The sequence below is a fragment of the Eubalaena glacialis genome, chromosome 12 (assembly GCF_028564815.1).
Source record: "Eubalaena glacialis isolate mEubGla1 chromosome 12, mEubGla1.1.hap2.+ XY, whole genome shotgun sequence".
NCBI lineage: Eukaryota > Metazoa > Chordata > Mammalia > Artiodactyla > Balaenidae > Eubalaena > Eubalaena glacialis.
The window spans coordinates 19,447,756-19,475,473 of NC_083727.1; the positions used below are offsets into that span (position 1 = coordinate 19,447,756).

A 27,718-nucleotide genomic window follows, 5' to 3' on the forward strand; every position below is an offset into this window, starting at 1 on the left:
CCCTTCTACAAGTGAAAAGGAGGGTTAGATGTTTTCCTATAGCCACAATGGTTTTGATATTATAACATATAGGAGTACATAAACCACGTGTTACAGCATGTTCTTTGAAATACAACAATATATTTTCAAAGCCTAATATAACCCACGTCATCTTTAGAAAAGACACTAGGTCTTTCTTATTCCACTAAGAGGATATACCCTTCACATGTTATTTTTCTTATCATAAGAATTGTTCATAAAGACTTGAAAACTCCAGTTTGTGATTTTTTTAAAAAATGTTTTTCCAATGAACCAAAAGAGGATATTTTGGATTTATGAGATGGATTCTACATTTGTATTTATGTGTATTGTGTTGCTTAATTTTTACTATTTACCATTTTGAAAACAAAAAAGCTACAAAGTCAAACCAAATTCTGTAAAGTAAAATGTTCCTCTTTTTAATATACCGCTTCGCAAGGCCCTATGGATAATATAATAAATCCAGCCAAGAAACATCATCTATATAGGTATATCCAGACAAACGTTGACAGGCCTTCCTAAAGCTTTTCAAAAGGATGACACTTAAGAAAAGTAGACGTAGTAATAAGTATCTGATAAAAATCTCAGAAAACACAAGTGATAATGCTAGCAGAGGGTATTTATGTCCTTTAATGTTCCATTGCAAAAACTTCACTGTGATTCCTGCTTTAACCTTATTAGCATAATGGCTTTAAAAACAAGATCATAAAATGACTAAAGGCCAAATTCTTATCAAAAAAGTGTGAATTATAAATGCAAGTACTGTGGTTCTGTTCATACTGCTGTAGTAGTCTCTAAGATAGTCTTGCATTCTGGATTCATTGTTTTTATGCAATCCCCACCCCTTGAGTCACTGGACCTAATGATATGCTTCTAATAAACAGGATTTGGCAAAAGTAATGGGATAGCACTTCCACAATTAGGTTACAAATAGACCATGACTAGTTCCATCTCTCTCTCATTCTCTCCCACTCTCACTCTCACTCTTTATTTCTCTTTCCCTCTTGCTGGTTTGCTCTAGAGAAGCCAGGTGTCATGTAAGCTGCCCCATGGAGAGGCCCAGGTGGCAAGAAACTGGTTATCTCCAGCGAAAAGCCAGCAAGAACCTGAGATCTGGAAACAGCAAAGTGAGTGAGTTTGGAAGCAGATTCTCCCCAAGTTGAGCCTTGGGATAACAAGATCTTGGATAGATGAAAACTGTGTGCATTTCACAAGTCGTTCTCTAGACAAAGTCAGGCTCAGCAAACATCTTTTCTTCTTCACAGAAAACTCAAGACACAAAGCCTTTGGGACTCAAGTATAAACAGCTCTAATTTCATAACTGGAAATGTAGTTAATGAACTCAGGGTATCCTTTTGAACTTTTAAACTTCATTAAGTGATTTTATATCAATCAATGTAAATTTTTCTAATATTTTCCAATGGTAGAGACCAAAGCCAATAGATCAGTTTAATAATTTTCAATATTCTACTTTGGCAAAACATGCAAGCACGCTGCTCTTCTGTACTTAGTTACTGACACAATTTTTCCAATTCCAGCTCTCTTGAGTTTTTAGCTAAGCTTGCAATCCCCATAGGCATTGACTGGAGTGATTTTAATAAACTATACAATGTGCTACATTTGGAGAGCAAGGAAGGAAAAATATACCTGCCCGTCGCCTCATTAGAGAGGAATGCCAAACTCAAAAGCCCTTCAAGTCAAACTCCCTGGTTATTGTATAGTATTTTCACAAATTACTGAAGCTGCATCTATATTTTAAAAAATTGCCAAGGTAATTTCTAGGGAATATACATGTGCAGGAGGAAGATTACTACTATGAAAAAAAGTGTAAAAATTACTAAAAGGAATGTTCAGAACAGGCTTTCTTTCAATTTTCAATATTATCTTAGAACTATGTAGAAGCCATGCTCATTTCTAAGTGATGTCAAATAAAAAGCAAGAAGCCAAATCCTTCCAAATATGTGAACATCCTTGACATTGACTATAGCTATAATAAGGGCTCTGGGTGAGTACCTCAGGGGGAAAAAAATGTAAATTTCTTTTGTGTAATTGTCAACCTTTTATAGCTAAATCCCTGAAATAATTGACCAATGAGAAGAAGTTATTTATTTTTAATCACTGAAATAGTTAAGGCAGTGATTCTTCATTATCTTGCTATCCATAAAAATTCGATTAAAGAAAGATGGGACAAGGTTAGGGTTGCCAAGGGTCAAGGGCTTCCCAGTAGGAAGAATTATCACACTGGAACACCCCTCTTTCCAGCCTGATCACCTCCTGTACTCAGAACAAACCAAAGATTGGCCTCAAAAATTACTCATGCCCAAATTTAATTGAATCAGAATATGGAGAATGTATACCCCCAGGCATTGTTTAAAACAATAGAGCAATAAGCCAGTAATTAACAAAGTCTAACATCTGAGTGTAATAACAAATGCTCACAGCTTAACAGAGAGACCAGGAAAAGAGACCTTCAATAGTGCCTTGATTAAACAACCCCATCATCCCAAAGTGAGTTATGCACTCACTTGAGGCTGCATGCATCCTCTGAGGAACAAAACCAAACACTTCACACTGTGAGGGAAATAGGCTTCACTAAAATAGTCTAGTCAAGACACAAAACAAATAAAAACACAAAAAACAAAAACAAGCCCCAGAGAGGGGGTAGGGAAATCAGCATCCAGAGTTGCTACAATATATTACCTAAAATGTGTGGTTTTCAACAAAAAATTGTGATATATTCAAAGAAAAAGAAAAGTGTGACATACATATTTTTTAAAAAACAGGCAAGAGAAACTGCCTGGGAAATGGTCCAGATGTCAGCTATAACAAAGCCTTCAAAGTATCTGTTATAAATATGTTTAAAGAACTAAGGAAACCATGTTTAAAGAAGTAAATGTCTAATCAAATATCAATAAAGATATAGAAGTTATAGAAAAAATTAAAAAGAAATTCTAGACTTGAAAAGTACAATAAATGAAATGTAGAAGAGCTCAGCGGTAGGTTTGAACTGGCAGAAGAAAGAATAGTTGAACTTGAAGCTATGTCAATACAGATTATACAGTCCAAAGAGATGAAAAATATCCATTCCTCCATCAATGGACATTTAGGTTGCTTCCATGTCCTGGATATTGTAAATAGTGCTGCAATGAACATTAGGGTGCATGTATCTTTTTGAATTATGGCTTTCTATGGGTATATGCCCAGGAGTGGAATTGCTGGATCATATGATAGCTCTATTTTTAGTATTTTAAGGAATCTCTGTACTGTTCTCCATAGTGGCTGTACCAATTTACATTCCCACCAACAGTGTAGGAGGGTTCCCTTTTCTCCACACCCTCTCCAGCATTTATTGTTTGTAAATTTTTTTGATGATCATCATTTTCACTGGTGTGAGGTGATACCTCATTGTAGTTTTGATTTGTGTTTCTCTAATAATTAGTGAGATGTTGAGCATCTTTTCATCTGCTTCTTGGCCAACTGTATGTCTTCTTTGGAGAAATATACAATGGAAAATTATTCAGCCATAAAAAGAATGAAATAATGCCATTTGCAGCTACATGGACGGATCTAGAGATTGTCATACTGAGTGACGTGAGTCAGACAGAGAAAGACAAATACCATATAATATCGCTTATATGTGGAATCTAAAAAAATGGTACAAATGAACTTATTTACAAAACAGAAACAGAGTCACAGATGTAGTAAACAAACTTATGGTTACCAAGGAGGAAAGGGGGGAGGGATAAATTGGGAGATTGGGATTGACGTATACACACTACTGTATATAAAATAGATAACTAATAAGAACCCACTGTATAGCACAGGGAACTCTACTCAATACCCTGTAATGACCTATATGGGGAAAGAAGCTAAAGAGTTGATATATGTATATGTATATGTATAACTGATTCGCTTTGCTGTATAGCAGAAACTAACACAATGTTGTAAATCAACTATACTCCAATAAAAATTAATTTAAGAAAACAAAGAGATAGTAAATAGAATTTTTAAAAACGAATAGAGTCTCAGAAAAAATGTGAGACACTTTGAAGAATGCCAGCATACATATAACAGGAGTCCCAGGAGAAGTGGAGAAAGGAAATGGAGCAGAAAAATATTCAAAGAAAAACTGTCTGGAAACTTACCAGATTTACTGAAAAGCTTTTATCTCCACATGCAAGAATGAACTCTAAGTAGGATAAACACAAAAAGATACAGATGCAGGTACATCATAGTAAAAATGGTGAAAGCCAAGAAAAAGAGAAAATCTTGAAAGCAGCAAGAGAAAAACAGCTCATCACATGCAGTTGAATCCCATATAATTAAGAAATGGTCTCTTATGAGAAACACAGGTGGCCAGAAGGCAGTTGAATGACATAGTCAGAGTGCTGAAATAAAAAGCTATCAAACAAAAATCTTATACCCAGCAAAACTATTTCTCAAAAATGAAGGTGAAATAAAGATATTCCCAGATAAACATTGAGTGAATTCAACCCTAGCAGAGCCACGTTACAAAAAATAAAATAAAATATGAGAGGAAATTCTTCGGTCTGAAAGCAAGTTACCCAGATGAAAATTGAAACACACACACACACACACACACACACACACACACACACATATGCACACACACACACAGCACAGGTAAAGGTACTTAGATAATTATAAAAATAAAAGAGTATAAATGCATATCTTTTCTTCTTTCTGTACTTAAATGATTTTAAAAGCAATTGTATAAAATGATATGCAAATAATTATATTTGGGGACCAATAACATATAGAAATGTAATATATTTGACAACAGCACAAAAGTTGTGGGTGGGAACCAAAGAATGTCCACTCTCGTTGTTTCTGTTCAATACTGTAATGAATGTTCTGCCAGAGAAATTTAAAAGAAAAGAGAAGAAAGGCATCCAAATCTGAATGGAAGGGGTAAAACTACCTTTATTTGTTGATTGCATGTCCTTGTATATAGAAAATTGTAAGGAATCCACTAAAAACTACAAGAACTAATATATGAGCTCACCAAGGTTTCAGGATCAAGATCAACATATAAAAATCATTTATATTTCTATACACTAGCAATGAACAATCTAAAATAAAATTAAGAAAACAATTCCATTTACAGTAGCATACAAAGAGTAAAATAATTAAGAATAAATTTAGCAAAATAATTGCAATACATGTACCCTGAAAACATCATTGAAAGAAATTAAGAAAGATTTAAATGGATAGGCAGCCGATGTTTATGGATTGCAAGATTTCATATTGCTAAAATGGTAATACTCCCCATATTGATCTGGAGATTCAATGTAATACCTATCAAAATTCCAACTGCCCTTTTTTTTTAGAAATTTACAGGTTGATCTTAAAATTCATATGGAAATGCAAGGGATCTAAAATAAAACAATTCTGGAATATTTGGATGACTCAAACTTTTCAATTTCAAAACTTGTTAAAAAGTTACAGCAATTAGGACAAGGTGGTACTGGCATAAAGCTAGACATTTAGATCAATGGATTAAAATTGAGAGTCCAGAAATAAACCATTCTGTTCAGTTGATTTCTAACAGAACTACCAAAACAGTTCCATGTGGAAAGAATAGTCCTTTCAACAAATAATGCTGGAGCAACTGGATTTCCACATGCAAAAGAAGGAAATTAGACCCCATACTCACACCATATTAAAAAATTAACTCAAAATGGATCAAAAACCTAAATATAAGAGATAAAACTATAAAACTTTTAGAAAGAAACAGGTGTAAATGTAAACGATCTTGGATTATGCAATGGTTTCTTAGACATGACACCAAAATTACAAACAACAACATTAAAAGTAGATAAATTGGACTTCACCAAAATTTAAAATGTTTACTTATCAAAGAACACTATCAAGAAGTAAAAAAGACAAGCTACAGAATGGGAGAAAATATTTGCAAATAATGTATCTGATAAGGGTCTAATACCCAGAATATATAAAGAACTCTTACAACTCAACAATAAAAAAAACAAATAACACAATTTTAAAATGTTCATATGATTTAATAGATATTTCTTCAAATAAGATTATAAATGACCAATAAGCACATGAAAATATGCTGCTCAATATCATTAGTCATTAAGGGAAATGCAAATCAGAACCAAAATGAGATATAACTTCACACCCACTGTGGTGGAGAGAGAGATCTAGATAGAGATAGAGACATTTTTAAACAGATGATAACAAAATGTGGTAAGAATGTGGAAAAGTTGGAAACCTCATACACTGCTAGAAGAAATGTAAAATGGTTCCCTCCTGCCTTCAATAATTAGAACACAAAACAAAATATATTAACCAACTCTTGTGAGACATTGTATAAATATCAGTATAAGACTATGATACCTTAGAAAATTAAAATCAATGCATCGATGCAGTGAGTCTAATTTACCATGTTATTGCCTGGTGGTTGTTTCTAGGCTGCAGAGAAAGAAGGATGAAACTAAACAGAGAACAAAAAAAAACGGGGATCAGAGTTCAAGGTCAAAAATGTAGAATTACTGGGACAGGGTCCAGAAAGGAGAGAGGTGCATTGAAACAGGGATATGTAGAGGGATCCCTACAAGTCTTTGGCTAAGTTCTGTTGTGCACATGTGTGAGAAGAAACTACCTAAGTCTGGAGAAAGACTCACTAAAAAACATAGACCAAACAAATCCTGAAATATACACAATACTGAGGATAGCTCATACCCTCATAAGCCTTAGTAGAAAGGCTGCTCTGACAAGACAGGCAAGGACGTTAAAACGTTTGTTGCAAAGATGTTCTATGTATTCCAAATGGTAGAGAAAAACATGAACATGTTAAGAAGAGAAATAAAAGGTAAATAAAAGACCTAAGTGTGACTTCTAGAGATGAAAACCACATTATCTAAAATAAAAAATACACATGATGGGATTAAGAACAGAGTAGACACTGCAGAAAAAAATCAGTGTACTCAAAGTCATAGCAATAGAAACTGTAAAAAAAAAAAAAAAAGAAGCAAAGACAGAAAAGACTTTAAAATACCCAGACTAAACACATAATTTCCTTGTGTAAAAATATTAAGCAGTCAAATATACATATAATTGGAGTACAACATAGGAAGAAAAGAATGGAGGGACCTTCAAGATGGTGGAGGAATAAGACATGGAGATCATCTTCCTCCCCACAAATACATCAAAAATACATCTACATGTGGAACAGCTCCTACAGAACACCTACTGAACACTGGCAGAAGACCTCAGACTTCACAAAAGGCAAGAAACTCCCCACGTACCTGGGTAGGGCAAAAGAAAAAAGAAAAAACAGAGACAAAAGAATAGGGACGAGACCTACACTCGGGGAGGGAGCTGTGAAGGAGGAAAAGTTCCCACACACTAGGAAGCCCTGTCACTGATGGAGACGGGGGGTGGACGGGGGGAAGCTTCAGAGCCACAGAGGAGAGTGCAGCAACAGGGGTGCAGAGGGCAAAGCAGAGAGATTCCCGCACAGAGAATCAGTGCCGACCAGCACTCACCAGCCTGAGAGGCTTGTGTGCTCACGCACTGGGGCAGGTGGGGGCTGGGAGCTGAGGCTCGGGCTTCAGAGGTCAGACCCCATGGAGAGGACTGGGGTTGGCTGTGTAAGCACAGCCTGAAGGGGGCTAGTGCACCACAGCTAGCCAGGAGGGAGTCTGGGAAAATGTCTGGACTGCCTAAGAGGCAAGAGACCATTGTTTTGGGGTGCGCGAGGAGAGGGGATTCAGAGCACCGCCTAAATGAGCTCCAGAGATGGGCGTGAGCTGTGGCTATCAGCACAGACACCAGGGATGGGCGTGAGATGCTAAGGCTGCTGCTGCAGACACCAAGAAGCCTATGTGCAAGCACAGGTCACTATCCACACCTCCCCTCCCAGGAGCCTGTGCAGCCTGCCACTGCCAGAGTCCCGTGATCCAGGGACAACTTCCCCGGGCGAACACACGGCACATCTCAGGCTGTTGCAATGTCATGCCTGCCTCTGCCACCGCAAGCTCGCCCTGCATTCCGTACCCCTCCCTCCCCCTAGCCTGACTGAGCCAGAGCCCCCTAATCAGCTGCTCCTTTAACCCCAACCTGTCTCAGCAAAGAACAAACACTCTCAGGTGAACTACATGCAGAGGCGGGGCCAAATCTAAAGCTGAACCCCAGGAGCTGTGTGAACAAAGAAGAGAAAGGGAAATCTCTCCATGCAGCCTCAGGAGCAGCAGATTAAAACTCCACAATCAACTTGATGTACCCTGCATCTGTTGAATACCTCAATAGACAACAAATCATCCCAAAAATGAGGCGGTGGACTTTCAGAGCAACTGTAGACTTGGGGTTTCCTTTCTGCATCTAATTTGTTTCTGGTTTCATGTTTATTTTAGTTTAGTATTTACAGCTTAATATCATTGGTACATTTGTTTATTGATTTGTTTGCTTTCTTCCTTTTTTTTATATATATATTTTTTCCTTTTTCTCTTTTTGTGAGTGTGTATGTGTATGCTTCTTTGTGTGATTGTCTCTGTATAACTTTGCTTTTACCATTTGTCCTAGGGTTCTGTCTGTCCATTTTTCTTTTTTTTTTTGGTATAGTTTCTAGCACTTGTTATCATTGATGGATTTGTTATTTGGTTTAGTTGTTCTCTTCGTTCTTTCTTTTTTTAATTACTTTTTAATTTTTTAATTTTCAATAAATTTTTAAAATTTTACTTTAATTATTTTATTTTATTTATTTTTCTTTCTTTCTTGTTTTTTTTTCTCCCTTTTCTTCTGAGCTGAGTGGCTGACAGGGTCTTGGTGCTCTGGCTGGGTGTAAGGCCTGAGCCTCTGCAGTGGGAGAGCCAAGATCAGGACACTGGTCCACCAAAGACCTCCTGGCCCCACATATCAAATGGCAAAAGCTCTCACAGAGATCTCCATCTCAACGCTAAGACTCATCTCCACTTAACAACCAGCAAACTACAGTGCTGGACACCCTATGCCAAACAACCAGCAAGACACGAACACAACCCCACCTATTAGCAGAGAGGATGCCTAAAATCATAATAAGTTCACAGACACCCCAAAACACACCACTGGATGCGGTCCTGCCCACCAGAAAGACAAGATCAAGTCTCATCCACCAGAACACAGGCACCAGTCTCCTCCACCAGGAAGCCTACACAACCCACTGAACCAACCTTACTCAGTGGGGGCAGACACCAAAAACAATTGGAACTACGAACCTGAAGCCTGCAAAAAGGACATCCCAAACACAGTAAGTTAAGCAAAATGAGAAGACAAAGAAATACACAGCAGATGAAGGAGCAAGGTAAAAACCCAACAGACCAAACAAATGAAGAGGAAATAGGCAGCCTACTTGAAAAAGAATTCAGAGGAAAGATAGAAGAGATGATCCAAAATCTTGGAAATAGAATAGAGAAAATACAGGAAACGTTTAAAAAGGACCTAGAAGAACTAAAGAGCAAACAAATAATGTTGAACAACACAATAAATGAAATTAAAAATTCTCTAGAAAGAATTAATAGCAGAATAACTGAGGCAGAAGAACGGATAAATGACCTGGAAGGTAAAATAGTGGAAATAACTACTGCAGAGCAGAATAAAGAAAAAAGAATGAAAAGAATTGAGGACAGTCTCAGAGAACTCTGGGACAACATTAAGTCTCAGAGAACTCTGGGACAACAGTAAACGCACCAACATTTGAATTATAGGGGTCCCAGGAGAAGAAGAGAAAAAAAAGAGACTGAGAAAATATTTTAAGAGATTACAGTTGAAAAATTCCCTAATATGGGAAAGGAAATATTCAATCAAGTCCAGGAAGGGCAGAGAGTCCCATACAGGATAAATCCAAGGAAAAACATGCCAAGACATATATTAATCTAACTACCAAAATTAAATACAAAGAGAAAATATTAAAAGCACCAAGGGAAAAGCAACAAATAACATACAAGGGAATCCCCATAAGGATAATAGCCGATCTTTCAGCAGAAACTCTGCAGTCCAGAAGGGAGTGGCAGGACATATTTAAAGTGATGAAAGGGAAAAACCTACAACCAAGATTACTCTACCCAGCAAGGACCTCATTCAGATTCGACGGAGAAATTAAAAACTTTACAGACAAGCAAAAGCTAAGAGAATTCAGCACCACCAAACCAGCTTTACAACAAAAGCTAAAGGAACTTCTCTAGGCAGTAAACACAAGAAAAGGAAAAGACCTACAATAACAAACCCAAAACAATTAAGAAAATGGTAATAGGAACATACATATCGATAACTACCTTAAATGTAAATGGATTAAATGCTCCCACCAAAAGACATAGACTGGCTGAATGGATACAAAAACAAGAACCATATATATGCTGTCTACAAGAGACCCACTTCAGACCTAGGGACACATACAGACTGAAACTGAGGGGATGGAAAAAGATATTCCACGAAAATGAAAATCAAAAGAAACCTGGAGTAGCAATTCTCATATCAGATAAAATAGACTTTAAAATCAAGACTATTACAAGAGACAAAGAAGGACACTACATAATGATCAAGGGATCAATCCAAGAAAAAGATATAACAATTGTAAATATTTATGCACCCAACATAGGAACACCTCAATACATAAGGCACATGCTAAAAACCATAAAAGTAGAAATCGACAGTAATATAATAAGAGTAGGGGACTTTAACACCCCACTTTCACCATTGGACAGATCATCCAAAATGAAAACAAATAAGGAAACACAAGCTTTAAACAACACATTAAACAAGATGGACTTAATTGATATTTATAGGACATTCCATTCAAAAACAACAGAATACACTTTTTTCTCAAGTGCTCATGGAACATTCTCCAGGATAGATCATATCTTGTCACAAATCAAGTCTCAGTAAATTTAAGAAAATTGAAATTGTATCAAGTACCCTTTCCGACCACAATGCTATGAGACTAGATATCAATTACAGGAAACAATATGTAAAAAATACAAACACATGGAGGCTAAACAATACACTACTAAATAAACAAGAGATCACTGAAGACATCAAAGAGGAAATCAAAAAATACCTAGAAAGAAATGACAATGAAAACATGATGACCCAAAACTTATGGGATGCAGCAAAATTTCTAAGAGAGAAATTTATAGCAACACAATCCTACCTCAAGAAACAGAAACATCTCAAATAAACAACCTTACCTTACACCTAAAGCAATTAGAGAAAGAAGAACAACAAAACATAAAGTTAGCAGAAGGAAAGAAATCATAAATATCAGATCAGAAATAAATGAAAAAGAAATGAAGGAAACAAGAGCAAAGATAAATAACCTAAAAGCTGGTTCTTTGAGAAGATAAACAAAATTGATAAACCATTAGCCAGACTCCTTCTGAAAAAAGGGGAGAAGACTCAAATCAATAGAATTAGTAATGAAAACAAAGAAGTAACAAGTGACACTGCAGAAATACAAAGTATCATGAGAGATTACTACAAGCAACTATATGTCAATAAAATGGACAACCTGGAAGGCATGGACAAATTCTCAGAAAAGCACAACCTTCCGAGACTGAACCAGGAAGAAATAGAAAATATAAACATACCAATCCCAAGCACTGAAATTGAAACTGTGATTAAAAATCTTCCAACAAACAAACGTCCAGGACCAGATGGTTTCACAGGTGAATTCTATCAAACATTTAGAGAAGAGCTAACACCTTTCCTTCTCAAACTCTTCCAAAATATACCAGAGGGAGGAACACTCCCAAACTCATTCTGCAAGGCCACAATCACCCTCATACCAAAACCAGACAAAGAGGTCACAAAAAAAGAAAACTACAGGCCAATATCACTGATGAAAACAGATGGAAAAGTCCTCAACAAAATACTAGCAAACAGAATCCAACAGCACATTGAAGGGATCATACACCGTGATCAACTAGGGTTTATCCCAGGAATGCAAGGATTCTTAAATATATTCAAATCAAACAGTGTGATACACCATATTAACAAACTGAAGGATAAAAACCATATGATAATCTCAATAGATGTAGGAAAAGCTTTTGACAAAATTCAACACCCATTTATGATAAGAACCCTCCGGAAAGTAGGCATAGAGGGAACTTACCTCAACTTAATAAAGGCCATATATGACAAACCCACAGCCAGCATCATTCTCAATGGTGAATAACTGAAATCATTTCCACTAAGATCAGGAACAAGACAAGGTTGCCCACTCTCACCACTACTACTCAACATAGTTTTGGAAGTTTTAGCCACAGCAATCAGAGAAGAATAAGAAATACAAGGAGTGCATTGTATTCCGGAAAAGAAGTAAAACTCTCACTGTTCGCAGATGACATGACACTATACATAGAGAATCCTAAAGATGCTACCAGAAAACTACTAGAGCTAATCAATGAATTTGGTAAAGTAGCAGGATGCAAAATTAATGCACAGAAATCTCTTGCATTCCTATATACTAATGATGAAAATTCTGAAAGAGAAGTTAAGGAAACACTCCCATTTACCATTGCAACAAAAAGAATAAAATACCTACGAATCTAGGAATAAACCTACTAAGGAGACAAAAGACCTGTATGCAGAAAACTATAATACACTGATGAAAGTAATTAAAGATGATACAAACAGATGGAGAGATATACCATGTTCTTGGATTGGAAGAATCAACATTGTGAAACTGACTATACTACCCAAAACAATCTACAGATTCAATGCAATCCTTATCAAATGACCAATGGCCTTTTTCACAGAACCAGAACAAAAAATTTCACAATTTCTATGGAAACACAAAAGACCCCGAATAGCCAAAACAATTTTGAGAAAGAACAACGGAGCTGGAGGAATCAGACTCCCTGACTTCAGACTATACTACAAAGCTACAGTAATCAAGACAGTATGGTACTGGCACAAAAACAGAAATATAGAATAATGGAACATGATAAAAAGCCCATAGATAAACCCACGCACATATGGTCACCTTATCTTTGATAAAGGAGGCAAGAATATACAATGGAGAAAAGACAGCTTCTTCAATAAGTGGTGCTGGGAAAACTGGACAGTTACATGTAAAAGAATGAATGTAGAAAACTCCCTAACACCATAGCCAAAAATAAACTCAAAATGGATGAAAGACCTAAATGTAAGGCCAGACACTATAAAACTCTTAGAGGAAAACATAAGCACAACACTCTATGACGTAAATCACACCAAGATGCATTTTGACCCACCTCCTAGAGAAATGGAAATAAAAACAAAAATAAACAAATGGGACCTAATGAAACTTAAAAACTTTTGCACAGCAAAGGAAACTATAAACAAGATGAAAAGACAACCCTCAGAATGGGAGAAAATATTTGCAAACGAACCAACTGACAAAGGATTAATCTCCAAAATATATAAGCATCTCAGGCAGCTCAATATTAAAAAAAAAAAAAAAAAAAAAAACAATCCAAAAATGGGCAGAATACCTAAATAGCCATTTTTCCAAAGAAGATATACAGATGGCCAAGAAGCACATGAAAAGCTGCTCAACATCACTAATCATTAGAGAAATGCAAATCAAAACTACAATGAGGTATCACCTCACACTGGTCAGAATGGCCATCATCAAAAAATCTAGAAACAATAAATGCTGGAGAGTGTGGAGAAAAGGGAACCCTCTTGCACTGTTGGTGGGAATGTAAATTGATACAGCCACTATGGAGAACAGTATGGAGGTTGCTTAAAAAACTAAAAATAGAACTACCATACGACCCAGCAATACCACTACTGGGCATATACCCTGAGAAAACCATAACTCAAAAAGACACATGCACCCCAATGTTCATTGCAGCGCTGTTTACAATAGCCAGGATATGGAAGCAATCTAAGTGTCCATCGACAGATGAATGGATAAAGAAGATGTGGCACATATATACAATGGAATATTACTCAGACATAAAAAGAAGTGAAATTGAGTTATTTGTAGTGAGGTGGATGGACCTAGAGTCTGTCATACAGAGTGAAGTAAGTCAGAAAGAGAAAAACAAATGCCGTATGCTAACACATATATATGGAATCTAAAAAAAAAAAAAAAGGTCATGAAGAACCTAGGGGCAAGACGGGAATCAAGACGCAGACCAACTGGAGAATGGATTTGAGGACATGGGGAGGGGGAAGGGTAAGCTGGGACAAAGTGAGAGAGTGGCATGGACATATATACACTACCAAATGTAAAATAGATAGCTAGTGGGAAGCAGCTGCATAGCACACGGAGATCAGCTCAGTGCTTTGTGACCACCTACACGGGTGGGATAGGGAGGGTGAGAGGGAGGGAGATGCAAGAGGTAAGAGATATGGGGTTATATGTATATGTATAACTGATTCACTTTGTTATACAGAAGAAACTAACACACCATTGTAAAGCAATTATACTCCAATAAAGATGTTAAAAAAAAAAAAAAAGAGTACATAATTTCAAAATCTACAACTAAGTTTCAAATTCCATGAGGAAATTAAAAAAAAAAATTATTAACATAAAACTGACATTACAGATAGGGCTGAAAACTAGAGTGTTTATTGAAAGGTTGTCTAATAAGAAGCAAGAACGAACAGTGTGCTGGTACCCAGCTCTCTACTTGCCCCTGATCACTCCCCCACCCCCCCCCACACACAAAGCCCTGTTTACCAATTTTCATGGTGTAAATACTCCCATCATGGGTAATTTCAAGCTACTAATATAATGTTACCGAACTCAGACTTGGGAAGGGATGAGCACATCACCTGCAGAGGGTTGATTCACGCTGGCTCCAGCCCACCTCTGGTTAGACCCAATTAAGCAGCAGAGGAGTTATCCTTCTTTTTCTGCAGCTATTCTATGAAAACATTCCAGAGAGACATAGGACTCAGAGATCTGAGGCTTAATTAGGGAGGAGGCACAGCACTGAAAAGGAGGACTACATGGAAATTTATTTATGGTACAGCCCCTTTATCCTCTTGGCTGAGATTGGAGAATCCAATTGGAGATTGGAGAATCCTTTACGAGCAAACTGAAACCCAAGAAGAAAGATCAATAGGGCATTTGGGGAGTTTCTCAATGAAACAGAGCAATCACATCACACCAAATTGAAGCCCATAACTGGAAGGCTCCACCCTTGCTCCACAGTTTCCAGTCAGTGTTTCAGTGAATCACTTTTAAAAATGAATGGAAAATCATATTGGTGTTGGTAGTATTAATATTGCTATTATTAATATTATTATGGTAAGTGAAATAAGTCAGAAAGAGAAGATGAATGCTGTATGATATTGCTTATATGTGGAATCTAAAATACAACAAACTAGTGAATATAACAAAAAGGAAACAGACTCACAGATATAAAGAACAAACTAGTGGTCACCATTAGGGAGAGGGAAGAGGGTAGGGGTGATAGAGGGGTAGGGGTGTAAGAAGTAAAATCTATTATGTATAAAATAAGTTACAAGGACACATTGTACAACACAGGGAATATAGCCAAAATTTTGTAATAACTATAAATGGAGTATAACATTTAAAAATTGTGAATCACTATATGGTACACCTGTAACTTATATAATATTGTACATCAACTATACTTCAATAAAAAATATTGCTATTATGAAAAAAAAATACCTAAAAATAGAACTACCATATGACCCAGCAATCCCACTATTGGGCATATACACTGAGAAAACCATAACTCAAAAAGAATCACGTATCACAGTGTTCATTGCAGCACAATAGCCAGAACATGGAAGCAACCTAAGTGTCCATCGACAGATGAATAGATAAAGAAGATGTGGTACATATATACAGTGGAATATTACTCAGCCATAAAAAGAAATGAAATTGAGTTATTTGCAGTGAGGTGGATGGACCTAGAGACTGTCGTACAGAGTGAAGTAAGTCAGAAAGCAAAAAACAAATACCGTATGCTAACACATATATATGGAATCTAAAAAAATATATATATGTATATATATATATATATATATATATATATATATATATATTTCTGAAGAACCTAGGGGCAGGACAGGAATAAAGGCACAGATGTAGAGAATGGACTTAAGGACACAGGGAGGGGGAAGGGTAATCTGGGACGATGTGAGAAAATGGCATGGACATATATACACTACCAAATGTAAAATAGATAGCTAGTGGGAAGCAGCCACATAGCACAGGGAGATCAGCTCAGTGCTTTGTGTCCACCTAGAGGGGTGGGATAGGGAGGGTGGGAGGGAGACGCAAGAGGAAGGAGAAATAGGGATAAATATATATGTATAGCTGATTCACTTTGTTATAAAGCAGAAACTAACACACCTTTGTAAAGCAATTATACTCCAATAAAGATGTTAAAAAAAGAAAGAAAGAAAAGAATGGCCAGCACAGAAATAATATTTTAGGAAAGAGTAGCTAATCACCTTCCAAACTTGATTTTAAAAAAAACTACAAACTCACATATCTAAGAAGTTCAATGAACCCCAAGTCAAATATGACAAAAAACACATCAAGGATTATCATACTCAAATTGCTGAAAACTAGTGATAAAGAGACATGCTTAAAAGAATAATAGAAATACACAGTAGAGGAACAAAAGAATTACAGTAGATTTCTCATCAGAAGCTATGCAAGTCAGAAATATATTTGAATATTTCTAAAACATTGGGAGTAAAAACAACTATCAACCTAGATTACTATACCAGAAAATTTTTTTTAATTAAGGCAAAATAAAAACATTCACAGACAAAAAAAGTGGAGAGAATTTATCTCAGCAGACCAGCTCCTCAAGTAATGTTAAAGGAAATTCTTCAGACAGAAGGAAAATAATCCATAGAAAATATGGATCTACACAGGAATGAAGAAGATCACAGATAGTAATTATACTGGTAATTATAGAAGATAATTTTTCTCACTTTTGATTTCTTGGATCGCTAATTGACCACTCTAGCAAGAATAATAACAATGTATTTTGAATTTTGGAATAGAATTAGAAGTAAAATATATCATGACAAGAGAACACAGGTCAGGAGGGAGAAATGTATATATATTGCTACAAAGTTCTTATACTATATGTGATGTGGTATAATATTCTTAGAAGGTGGGGACAATAATAACTTTAAAAAGCATAGTGTAAACCCGAGATCAACTATTCATAAAATAACATGATAGCTAGTTAAGTAAAAAAGTAAAGATAAAATGGAATGCTATATATACATATTCAATTAATTTAAAATAGGGCAGAGGGATAGGAAATAAGTAATGTATATGCATATATAGTCAACTGTTTTCAACTAAATGACAGGTTACTTCAATGGGGAAATTATAGTCCTTTCAATACACAGTTCTGGAAAAGCTGGATACTCTTATGTCCAAAAAAAAATAAGTATCACTCATCTCACAATATATGTGAAAATTAACTCCAAATATATGATTTAATCATATCTAGCTATAAAAGCAAAAATTATAAAACTTCTATGAAAATGTTTGTAACCTTGGAGTAGATAAAGCCATCTTTGATAAAACACAAAGCATAAACAATAAAAAAAGAAACTGATAACTTTCAAAATTTTAAATGTTCCATTTTTCAAAGATACTATGAACAAAATTAAATTTTCAGATACATACTGAGAAAACATACGCTATACATATATATTATAAATGATTTGAGTCCAGAAGTTATACAGAATTTTTATAACTTCATAATAAGGCAAACAAATTGATAAAATGGACATAGATGTGTGCAAGAGATTTTACCAAAAAAAAAGATATTAAAATGGCAAATAAGCACATAAAATTTTTCAACGTTATTAGTCTTTAGGAAATGCAAATTAAAACAACAAAGACATGCCACTAGACACCCACTAGAATAGCTGAAAGCCGAAAAGACTGGCATTACTATTTTGAAGATGTGGAAAAATTAGAACTCTCATACAGTGCTGGTAGAACTGCAAAATTTTACAGCCACTTTGGAAAGTAGTTCTGCAGTTTCTTATAAAGTAATTTATAAAGTTAAATATACACTTACCATGTGACCCATAATCTCACTCTAGATATTTCCTAAAGAGAATTAAATATATGTGTCCACACATACACTTACACAAATAATATTCATAGCTGCATTATTCATTATAGTCAAACCTGGAAACAACCCAAATGTCCATCAATAGGAGAATAGATAAGCAAATTGAAGCATATTCATGCCATAGAATACTACAGTTGACCCCTGAACAACGTGGGGTTCAATCCACTTATATAACGTATACTTATAGTCGGCCCTCCATATCTGCATTTCCTCCCCATCTGCAGATTCAGTCAACCACCGACCACGTAGTACTTGTTATATTTACTAATGAAAAATATCCATGTAAAAGTAGACCTGTGCAGTTCAAACCTGTGTTGTTCAAGGATCAATTGTACTCAACAATAGTAGTTCATTGATCAGCCACGGGCAACCCTAGATTTGGAGATGGCAGAGGCTAAATCTGCCACAAGTGTATGTGCTCCTTACTCTGCATTTTGATAAGTCTGAGAATTGGGACATGGCAGTGTTTTCAGGGGACAGGTCAATAGGCCAGTTTGGGCATCAGGAGGAGACAGAAACACAGGAAATAAGCAGAGTTGCAAAGTGTTTATTGCTATTACCATTACTACTGCTACTACTACTACTACTATTATACACTACTTTCAAATGTATCTTTACTTTTAAAAGAAAATTTTGAAAATAAATAAATTTCAAGAAATAATAAAGCAAAATACAATCCAAAAAAGAAAACGGGAGATAAAATGGTGGATTGACAGGCAGTGGAGTTAAACTTTTCACTTCATCTTCCCTTTCAAATATATCCTGTAAGCAATTCATTCATAGTGAACACCACCTGAGTGCAGAACACTGATGTAGGCATCACAGAGTAGTGGTTCTGAAATTTAACTCATCTTTAGTCCTTTTAGAAAAAGAAGAAGATCCAAATCCCTCACCAAGAAATTCTACTAACGGCCTGGGGTAAGATCCAGGAATCCACATTTTTAAGAGCGCCTACTGAGGGTGATGTGCAGCCAGGCTGAGAACTGACTGTCACAGGAACTATGAAAACTCATTAAGATAAATTCCCTGTAGTCTTCAATCAGCCTCAAACACAAACTTGGGTAAATCATAATGACCTCCTTTTTCATTCATTCGAATTTGAGCCAGTGCCTTATAGATACAGAAGGCACCCAAAATCCTTTCCTTCAGTGTTTCTAATACTTCCTAGGCAAGTAGAGACCATGATAGTAGTCTTTTAGTTTTCAGGTGTCCATTTTCTGAAACGTGGAAATAGGTGTTGGTATAAAGGAAGAGTTAATCATTACTAACTTTAATGCAAATCAGCCACCCCAATTTTGTGGAAATCCTGAGCATTTCTGTGGCTGAGATCTATGCTCAAAATAGCTGTCAATATCCTACAAATGATGTTTATTCTCCAGAGTACTCTAAACTAAATCCCTTCTCCTTCCTTAGCACACATTTCTCATGGTCTTTTTCTAACTGTGTAATCTTCCACAAAGCTCTCATTAATCTGCCTTTGGAGCAGGAGTGTTTTAAGGAAGCGATAGTCTGTCAGCAGGTTAGTAATCATTTTCCACCCTTGGGAACCTAGAGAAGGCCAGGTTGTGAATCTATAAGTCGTGACCATTATGCGTCAGAAAATGCTCATCAGCTTTGGCAGCAACTTGATTATAATCCATTTTGGGGGATGTCACACTTCACTGGAAGTCCACATTTACTTAAAACACATAACCTTTGCAATTTTGCCTGAAGGCTGCAAACTTTAGATATTTCCCCTTTTTTTTCCAAAATGGAAAGATGGGATCTAAAACAACTCATTTTTCATTAAAAATATAACTGTGTGGAACATAACACAATGGTATATCATCTTATGTTTCAAGGGTATAGAGGTCACTTTCCTAAATATGTGTTTAGGTTCTGGAAGAAAAAGACAAAATGTACATTGTAAAAAACAAGAGCTTCCTTTGTTTTAAAATGAAACTGTAAGCTTCTTTCCAGATAAAGTAACTGCTTCATTTCAATCAGTTTTTTGAATATGTGCCTAAAGTTGTTCATTGTGCTCTCAACTCATAAATCATGGTGTTAGTATTTTCATGGATCAGGTTTTAGATGGGGGGGTGGAGATTTCTCTGCAGTGACAGATAATGGAAAGTGGGTCTAGTAGGTGAGAAGATGACAGAGTTGGAAGGGAAGACAGGTAAAACAGCACACACCAATAAGAAAGGGATAGGCATTTGAAATGTAAGTACCATATACTTATAAACTGATTGACCAGGATACAGTAGAGAGAGGGGATGAGATGGAAAGTTATTGACCTAATTATCTTTATTGGATGCTTATTTCTTACAGTGGAGAAATAAGATGTCATAATGCAGTAGAAGGGGCTAGGAAATACATATTTAAATATGGTATACCTAAGTATATCTATACAGAGACTCCTAAAAAAGTAGAATGTAAACCTAGTAGAAGGGCTTCCCAAGATGAGGAAGGCAGGGTAAAAGCCCAGGATAATGCCAACACTAGGCATAGGACTAAAGCCAAAAAGCTCTCACTAGCCCTCAGAAAATAGTGTATCTTTAAGGGACCCAATATTGACGCTAAGCTTTGGTTTAACAGACAAGTAAGTATTTTGTGCTTAGACAAATACAACAACCTGACAGGTAAGCAAATATTAGTCCCAATTTTACAGAAAAATTCTAGAAATAGAGGCTCATTGAAGAACATCAACCTTTACCACACTAGGTAAAACTTACTGATCCTGGAAAATGAAAGGGAACTCAGGGTCACACAATGAAGCTACCTGCTCTCACTGTGACACTCCAAGCTTTCTGACATAGTTATTAAATAATTAACACATCAAAACACTTCACTTGGCATGATAAGAAAATAAAAAGTATATAAAACGTGGTTCCTATCATTGAGGAGGTTACAATTCGATATTTACATATCCGCATGATGCTATGGTATAGTAGGAAGTTTGACTCTGTCTTCACCACTTATTAATTTAGGAATTTGGGGTAATTGTTTAACTTCTTTACCTTCCAAATCAACCTTTCAGAGTTGTTGTTAGGACTGGAGATATCATATATTATTAACCTAGTACATACCCAAACTTCAATAAATCATAGCTATTATGTGTTTACACATGTAAACCATGCTTATTTTCACTTTCTTCAAATAAAAGAACAATATAGGAATTAGAACAAATCCATCAGTTAATTTTTAGAATTGTAATAGTTACTACTGAGGATTTCAGAGAAATATCACCCACTTATTCCAAATTAGCTTTTACATGGGTATAGTTCCATAGATATAGACTGTATACAAATAGAGAATGATATTGTGGAGTCTCGTGTTAAAATAAAAATAATGAGCTTGAAAAGAATGGCCCCTTTACTGAAATATCATATAAAACATTTAACACTAAGAGAGAAATAAAAAAGGATTCATAGATGTAGAGAATAATTAGAAATGTAAAATAATTTTCTCATGAACATACCTCAGTTTATTTTTCCAAAGAATGTGGGTCTAAACAATGAAATAAATCTCAAGAAGAGAGAGCAAACTGAAAGAAAACTAAGGGTAAAGGTAGTATTTCTTAAACAAAACAATCATAGCTTGACACACACAGTATAACTTAGTGAATAAGAGCATGAAATCTGAAGTCACATTGCCTAGGTTCAAATCCCAACTGTGACACTTTTTGACAAGTTCTTTACATCTCCATACATTAAAATAGAAATAATATTAGCGCCTATCTCATCATATTTTTACGACGATTAAATGAGTTTATGTATAAAAAGTGCTTAGAACAGCACCTGGCATACAGTAAGTCCTAAATAAATGTTATCATCATCATCACCATCATGATTAAAATATAATTATAGATATGCTGCACACAATTTTGAGAAGGATCTCGAAAGACGCAGTTTCATAGAAACAAGAAAGAATGGCTCTTCTGTGTGATGATTAACTTGACTATGGTTAATTAACTTACTTGGTGAGAATATTATTCCAGTTTGTTCAGAGTCAAAGGTTTGATTTTCATGTGGATATGCTGGCTACATTGCATGACCACAGATTAAGACACTAATTCTGAGTAGTTGTAGTCAATGAATTCTCCTGGTTTTAACAAGGTGACTCGTGAAAAGTGTAAATTGATTAATCCAAATTCATGAATAACTTTAGAAAAAAATGAATCTATAAATACATTCCTTTGAACATGGTTCAGTCATATGGTCTTAATATATTATAAATTCTAGGACTGGAAAAATATTTAAAGATGATCTGGAACCAAGTCATTAATTTTTATAGAAAAAAAAATAGACTCGGAGACAAAATGTGACTTAAGATCACATGATTACTTTGTGGCAGAGTTGAACTCTTAGCTCATGTTTTGTTTTGTTTTTCCATTACATACATTCATTAAATATAGGATATTTTTAATATCTTGGAGAATTTTCTATTTAAAAATTCTATTTCTGTCATTATAGTTTATTACTCCATTGTAAAAAACTCAGTCCCAATGACAGAATATGTGACTTTGAAGGCCATTGCAAGGACATTGTCATAAGAAAAATGGAAAGCCATTTTCAGGTATTGAGCATGTAAGGTTAAAAGACATTACCTGACTTAAATTTTTAAAAGATCCATTTGCCTTAATGGATCAGAATGGGAGAAAATATTTGCAAATGAAGCAACTGACAAAGGATTAATCTCCAAGATTTACAAGCAGCTCAAGCAGCTCAATAACAAAAAACAAACAACCCAATCCAAAAATGGGCAGGAGACCTAAATAGACATTTCTCCAAAGAAGATATACAGATTGCCAACAAACACATGAAAGAATGCTCAACATCATTAATCATTAGAGAAATGCAAATCAAAACTACAATGAGGTATCATCTCACACCGGTCAGAATGGCCATCATCAAAAAATCTAGAAACAATAAATGCTGGAGAGGGTGTGGAGAAAAGGGAACCCTCTTGCACTGTTGGTGGGAATGTAAATTGATACAGCCACTATGGAGAACAGTATGGAGGTTCCTTAAAAAACTAAAAATAGAATTACCATATGACCCAGCAATCCCACTACTGGGCATATACCCTGAGAAAACCATAATTCAAAAAGAGTCATGTACCAAAATGTTCATTGCAGCTCTATTTACAATAGCCAGGACATGAAAGCAACCTAAATGTCCATCATCGGATGAATGGATAAAGAAGATGTGGCACATATATACAATGGAATATTACTCAGCCATAAAAAGAAACGAAATGGAGTTACTTGTAGTGAGGTGGATGGACCTAGAGTCTGTCATACAGAGTGAAGTAAGTCAGAAAGAGAAAAAGAAATACAGTATGCTAACACATATATATGGACTCTAAGGGAAAAAAAAAAAGGTCATGAAGAACCTAGTGGCAAGACGGGAATAAAGACACAGGCCCACTAGAGAATGGACTTGAGAATATGGGGAGGGGGAAGTGTAAGATGTGACAAACTGAGAGAGTGGCATGGACATATATACACTACCAAACGTAAAATAGATAGCTAGTGGGAAGCAACCACATAGCACAGGGAGATCAGCTCTGTGCTTTGTGACCACGTAGAGGGGTGGGATAGGGAGGGTGGGAGGGAGGGAGATGCAAGAGGGAAGAGATATGGGAACATATGTATATGTATAACTGATTCACTTTGTTATAAAGCAGAAACTAACACACCATTGTAAAGCAATTATACTCCAATAAAGATGTTAAAAAAAAAAAAGAATAAATGGTGGGGACGGGCAAGGCAAGGATCAATTAGGAGGTTATTGCCATAACCCAAGTGAGAGATGATGTTGGCTTGGACTAGGATGGTAGCAGCAAGAAAGGCATTAAGCTGTCAAAGTCTGGATATGTTTTGATTGTAGCACCAACAACATTTCCTTCTATGTTGGATGTGAAGTGTAAGAGAAAAGAGGAGTCACAGTAGGCAAAGGAGTACAAACCTCCATTCAGGAATTTCTAATTTTTTTCTTAACTAAATGTCTCTTGCTGCAATCTACACCATGATTTACTTATCTTCACCTCTGTGAAAAGAGGTCCATCACCATCTACACAATGCCCTGTTGTGAATCTGGCAGCATCCAGAATCATACCACGTATTCTGAAAGAAACTAAACAATGGCTCCTGACCTCAAAGGATTTTATCATTTGGTAAATTAAACCTCCTTTAAATAGGAAGGAGATATATTTGACAGCATTACAAATGTAGCTAGAAGTTGCAACTTGGTGTTAAACTGGAACCCTTCTGGACACGTCTGCTGAAATTTGGGAACCAAGCTCACCAAATGTCCATTGGCATGAGGAACAGAGGAGTGCTTGGGTTAGAATTCATCCCACAGGAAGTAGGAGAATCAAGCCTCTGAAGGAAAAGCTGATACTAGGTATGTTGTAGTGTTACTACTTGTCTTTATTGCCAGCTCAGCTCCCTCTGGACTCATATCTCTCCCAGGGAAGGGAGAGAGCTGTGAAAAAAGAATGAAAAAAAGGCTGTTTTCCACAAAATCCTCTAAGATATGAGAGTAAAAGCCAATATCACTTTGATAGACCCTCATGGAATATAGCCCAGAAAGCCAGAGAAGCACTGCATGGCATAGCTTTGACATCTCCAGGGCTCCATGCTTTATTGGCAGTGACCACTGGTACAGGGAGCAGCGTCCTCAGGAGCACAGGTGTTTGTTGTGATGATAGTGTCTCTAGGATACATCAGTAGAACCCAGAAGATATGAGGTAGAGAAAGAGAGGAGTAAAGGAAGTGATGTCTCCACGGACAAGCACATGTGAGACTCAGAAATACCTGTAGGGACTCAGCTGCATTATTAGCAGGTAAGCAAGAGCCAGAGAGATAAGTTTACATTATTATTCTTGACCAGCTTTTAAATAATGATAATAGAATGAGTTCTTTACACTCCAATTACTCACTGCAGCATTTTGTATAAATATATTTCACGATGAGGCAGTCTTTATACCCCAAAGCTCACATATTTGCTACATCTGTTCGAGATTTCCAGAATCCAGGTAGCTAGCCTCTCTTTGGGGATATTAAACAGAAGGAAACCTGCAAAACAGACTTTTCTTCTTTTGAAAATGGTAAACATGAGATTTTTTTTAAAAAACAAGCACCCTTCATAAAAGCAGTCATTTTTACAAAATCAATTAAAAGATTGAATATCTATATGCCACCTGTCCTGATGCGTATATTAAGAACCTTATTCCATGTAACACTTCAACAATGCTGCTTACATCCTTTTTCACTCATGAAGTAACATTCCTTCTTTAAATACTCCTTCTTTAGAGATGCTTTCTTAAATGGCCTCACACAACTGCATCATGTTGAAGAAGCCAAAAAGACATTTGCGGCAGTGTGCCAATTTCACCCAAATTCAATAATTTTCTTAATCTTGAATTATACTTTGACCTTGACTTCATACTTCCTCATGCCTAGAGATCATTTCTTTGTTTCTTTATTCATTTAGCTGTATTTCTATCCTACCTTCTACTCAAAAGGTTTTGATAGGTCCTGTACCTCTAGTTCCAGATGAAGGTGAGATTAGTTTTATTAGCATTGCAGTCATTATCACAAGTGCAATGCCAGAAGGGAAAGGTCCAGGGAGGATATCCACACCACCACTGCCCTGTTTCCTAGAGAAAAGGGTCACTGGTTAAGGTGCTTCAAAAGGTGAGAAAAGATTGTACTCTAGCCAAAAGAGAAGATGGAGAAGAAAAAGAGATCTGGAAGATGAGTGTGACAGAGTCATAGATCAGTGGAAGCTTTCATTCAAGTAAACTTAGTAGGTTCCTTGGAAAAATTGATCAGTTCCTTTATGTAGTATTAGAAGATGGTAAATCAAATCAAACAAGATACCCATTAGGTCAAAAACCCTATGAAAAATACAATGATACTGAAAATCTCCATTCCAGCACAAGTACATATGGTTTAGAAAGAACATAGACTTTGGAACCCACCACCTGCAATTCCAGAAATTACATGCTGAAAACATCACTATTAGCCACCCCATAAGTGTAAGATATTATACTATCAAGTACCAGAGTTCAGCTGCATGTCTTCACCTGTACTCAACTAGCCCTTTAAATTTCAGATCTTAATGTGTATTTCCATCTTCACTACTACCTTCCATCCACCAACACCTCATTAAGATATCTATGTTTAGGAATATGAAGAGAAAAGCATTAGTGTGGTTTTGGGAGGAGGAGGGGTGGAAGGGGGGAAGCAAATGAAAAGAATAATTCGCCAGGACAAAACATTCTAGCAAAAACTTCCCACCTTTTTCTGAAATAGTCTCATCATCTTGTCATCAACTGCTCTGCTCATGTCTATCATGAAAATAGAAATAGCCCCACTCTCAGTGAGATCCAGAAGGAATGCACATCTCACCCACTTTGGAATCAGGAAGTCCAGTTTTGTGAGAGCAAGTATATGTGCGCCAAAGTGTATGTGTGTGTGTGTGTGTGTGTGTGTGTGTGTGTGTGTGTGTGAAAGAGAGGGAGAGAGAGAGATTGAGATTTACCTTCCTATGAGGGAGAACTCGCCCACGACTCCCAGGCGCCGCATGGCACTCAGGAGGCCCCTGACGGTCATGCCTTCGCAGAAGCAAACCACCACTCTGGCCTTGGGAAGCCGCTCTCGGAGCTTGCGCAGGAGTCGGTCAAAGCTCTTCTCCCCAGCATTGCTGTAGATTTTGTCTGAATGGGCGATGCAGAGGCCTTCCTGGGCAGCCAGCTCTTTGAAAGATTCCATTCCGCTCTCCCCGTAATTCCCTGTCCAGAAACAATCAGCAGATGTTCAAGACAACCTGGCAGCAGCAGCAGTAACAAGCTAGGAAAAGGACTCATTAGTCACAGGGAATGAAGAGGACAGACTTGCCAATTAATTTGTATATATAACAGGGACTGAAGGAAGATCTGGATGGACTAAAGAGAATAATCAAATGTAATCAAACTATCAACTCTGTGAAAATAATGGAAAACTATATAACTAGGGTGTCCACAGTGAAACAGGTTTTGAGAAATGAGGGACGGCTGCCCTGTTTTACAACCATGATTACTAGTGGTTGTTCCAGATTTTAGCAACGTGGGAGAAGTCAGAACATTGGGGTAGGAGGTCAACCAGCACAATGAGACGTGTTCATTTGAGGGTTTGCTTCAGCTGGCTGCCAGGTTAAGAGCAGACACTCATGGTGATAGCCAGTCCTGCAACATTTCCATGAAGAGTGAGTAAGCAAAGCAAATGGAGCACCTGGCCAGGCCGGAATACGCAGACAAAAACCAGCTATAAATCTCAATATCTATAAAAGTTTTAAATCTCAATATCTATAAAAGTTTCACGGACTTTGTTATGAAACTTATAAGATTTTCCTGTATTTTTGAAACAAGAAAAGAGTTCTCGTTTCCTGTTTCATAAGATTAAATTACCAAATTAATGTTTTTGCCTCTTCAGTTAACCACCTTCAGTGGCTTAATACAGTCCAGTGAAGCCCGAGTGGAAGATTTAACACATGACAAAATCCTCAGCTCCATGGACTGTGGTCACACATCATGGCTCAGACAAGAGGCACTGACCGATTATAAGG

At 36.4% G+C, this 27,718-nt stretch overlaps 1 protein-coding gene across 4 annotated transcripts in view; it reads right to left on the reverse strand.

Annotated features, from left to right (window-relative positions):
- GRM1 (glutamate metabotropic receptor 1) overlaps positions 1-27,718 on the reverse strand; it is a 371,761-nt gene that overhangs the window by 228,687 nt on the left and 115,356 nt on the right. For all 4 annotated transcript variants that reach the window (XM_061207052.1, XM_061207051.1, XM_061207053.1 and 1 more), the window contains exon 2: positions 26,657-26,906. In XM_061207052.1, coding sequence (XP_061063035.1) covers positions 26,657-26,906 — 250 coding nt within the window. The remainder of the gene's footprint in view (positions 1-26,656; positions 26,907-27,718) is intronic.